The sequence below is a fragment of the Eimeria maxima genome, genomic scaffold (assembly GCF_000499605.1).
Source record: "Eimeria maxima Weybridge genomic scaffold, Emw_scaff209, whole genome shotgun sequence".
NCBI lineage: Eukaryota > Apicomplexa > Conoidasida > Eucoccidiorida > Eimeriidae > Eimeria > Eimeria maxima.
This window is the reverse complement of record NW_013563659.1, coordinates 5,001-7,500: the sequence shown is the minus strand read 5'-3', so window position 1 is coordinate 7,500 and position 2,500 is coordinate 5,001. Positions and strand designations below refer to the sequence as shown.

Sequence of the window (2,500 nt, the reverse complement as noted above, 5' to 3'; positions counted from 1 at the left end):
CCGATTTACTCGTGATTGGTTTAATCATCATTACCGATTACTTGTATGGTTTATGTGTCTCCGTTGGCGGCAGCAATTTGCTGCTAATTGCATGCAGGCAAAGGAGACACCTACTACTCCTCCTCCTCCTCCTGATCCTCTGCTGCTGCTGCAGCTGCTGCTGCAACGAGCAGCAAAAGAAGCAAATGGATGGAGGTCCCCTCTGCGTCGTGTATGCGAAGGAGACACTTCTGCTGCTGTCCCTCTAGTCTTAGGTATATTGGGGTACCGTTGCTGTCCTCCTCCTCCACAGCAGCAGCAGCAGCAGCAGCAGCAGCAGCAGCAATTCCAGCTGCTGCTGCAGCAGCAGCAGCAGCAGCTTGTGTCTGAGGTGCTGCTAACAGATGGATATTATTATATATGTGGCAAGACACAGGATTGTTTTGTTGCTGCTGCATTGAGTTTGCTGCTGCGGCCTTCGCATGCAGCAGCAGCAGCAGCATGTGCTGCTGCTGGAGGAGACAGACAACAGCAACAGCAGCAGCAGCAGGAGTACTGGGGCCCTCCTCCCTTGCGGCTCCGTCGTGTCCTGCTGCAGGGTGCGCAGCTATCTGGCAACAAGGATGGTTATTGTCCCCTTGAGTCTCCTGCTGCTGCAGCATTGCTGCTGTCTTCTTGCTGCTGCTGCTGCAGTTTGTCTCCTTTTATACCTAAAGGATTAGGTCTGCTGCTGCTGCAGCAATATGTCCCCTTTCCTCTCCGCTCCCTGTCTCCTTGTGGGGGTACTGTCCCCTTAATAGATGCAGTAGTGCTGCGTGTGCTGCCTCCTCATTGTCTGCTGCTGCAGCAGCAACAGCAGCAGCAGCAGGGGGGGCAGCAGCAACAGCAGCAGCAGCTGCAGCAGCAGAAAAGTTTGCTGCTGTCCCTACAAGATGGGCATGCATGGAGACAGCAGCAGCAGCAAATCATCGAGGCAGCAAAAGAGGGACCTATTGCTGCACTAACAGAGCAGCTGCAGCAGCGCCGCGAGGAATGTGCAGCAGCAGCAGCAGCACAGCAGCAGCAGCAACAGCAGCAGCAGCAGCAGCAGCAGGATGAGGAGGAAGACCCATGGGAAGGAGCTAAGGAGCTAGAGAGACAGCAGCAAAGACTAATGGAGGAGTTTGCTGCTGATGCTGCTGCAGTGCAGCAGCAAATTAAGCAGCAAACTCGTGTCTTTATAGTTGATGCCTTGCTGCTGCAGCAAATAGCAGCAACAGGAACAGCAGGAACAGCAGCAGCAGCAGCAGCAGCAGCAAGAGGAGGTAATAGTGTTGCATGCACCGTAGATGAGTGCATGCAACCAAATGGACTCTTCCCCTGTGGGGCCCCTCTACAGCAGCAACAGCAGCAGCAGCAGCAGCAGGTGCTGCTGCAGCAGCTACGTAGATCTATTGCTGTAGTGTATGTACCATGGGTAGAGGAGACAAAGGAGACACTAAGAGAGGGACAGCGCGTGCGTCTCCACTCTCTTCGTGTAGGGGACTCTCCTCTGCTGCAGCGGCGTCCTGCTGCTGCTGCTGCAGCAGGAGCAGCAGCAGCAGGTGCTGCTGGTGCTGCTGCAGGTGGTGGATGGAGTGCTAGAAGGGGACAACAACAACAGCAGCAACAACAGCAGCAGCAGCAACAGCAGCAGCAGCAGCAGCAGTACGGTGCAGCAGCAGATGCAGCAGCAATGCTGCAGCTAGAGAGGAGAAGAAAGGAGACAGCAGCAGCAGCAGACAATTTGTCTCCTTTGCGTCTCTATACAACAAATAGGTAAATTAATTAATTGTCTCCTTTTTTTGTCTCCTTTTTTGTCTCTTTTTTTTTTATTTATTTTATTTATTTACTGTCTCCTTTTTTATTTATTTATTTATTTTCTTTTTTTTTTATTTTTTCTCCTTTTTTTTTGTCTCCTTCTTATTTATTATTTTTTTTTTGTCTCCTTTTTTTGTCTCTTTTTTTTTGTCTCCTTTTTCTTTCTTTTTTCTTCTTAGATCATCAATTGAGTCTGCTGGTGTCTCTCCTCTCCCCCAAGAGTTGCTCATCAAGCAGCTGCAGCAACTGCAGCAGCAGCAGCAGCAGCAACAGCAACAGCAGCAGCAGCAGCAGCAGCAGCTGGTGCCTGCTGAGGCCTTACCTTTGCTGCTGCGTCTTCCTGTCTTATCAGAGGCACATCTTATTGCCTGTGGCTTAGGCATATACACTATAAAGGGACGCAGCAGCAGCGCAGCAGCAGCAGCAGCAGCAGAAGTAGCAGCAGCAGCAGCAGCAGCAGCAGCACCAGGAACAGGATCAGCAGACGCAACAGGAGCAGCAGCAGGTGCAGCAGCAGTAGGGGTATCAGGCAGCAACCTAGATTTCGCGTCTCCTTTTTGGGGTTTTGCTGCTGGCACTGGTGCTGCTAATGCTGCTGCTGCTGCTGCTGCTGCTGCTGCTGGTCCCTTCGAGTGCCTCCCTGTGGTGTCTCCTCAACCCCTTGGATTAATAAAGGGGCTCC

General features: G+C 52.0%; 1 protein-coding gene across 1 annotated transcript in view; it reads left to right on the top strand.

The window, feature by feature from the left end:
- Positions 1-2,500, top strand: part of EMWEY_00021830 (BRCA2 repeat-containing protein, putative) — a gene marked incomplete at both ends in the record, with an annotated part of 9,044 nt that overhangs the window by 5,095 nt on the left and 1,449 nt on the right. The window contains 3 exons of the mRNA XM_013477870.1: positions 1-578; positions 696-1,776; positions 1,998-2,500. The exon at positions 1-578 is cut by the window's left edge and continues 217 nt beyond it; the exon at positions 1,998-2,500 is cut by the window's right edge and continues 53 nt beyond it. Coding sequence (XP_013333324.1) covers positions 1-578; positions 696-1,776; positions 1,998-2,500 — 2,162 coding nt within the window. The remainder of the gene's footprint in view (positions 579-695; positions 1,777-1,997) is intronic.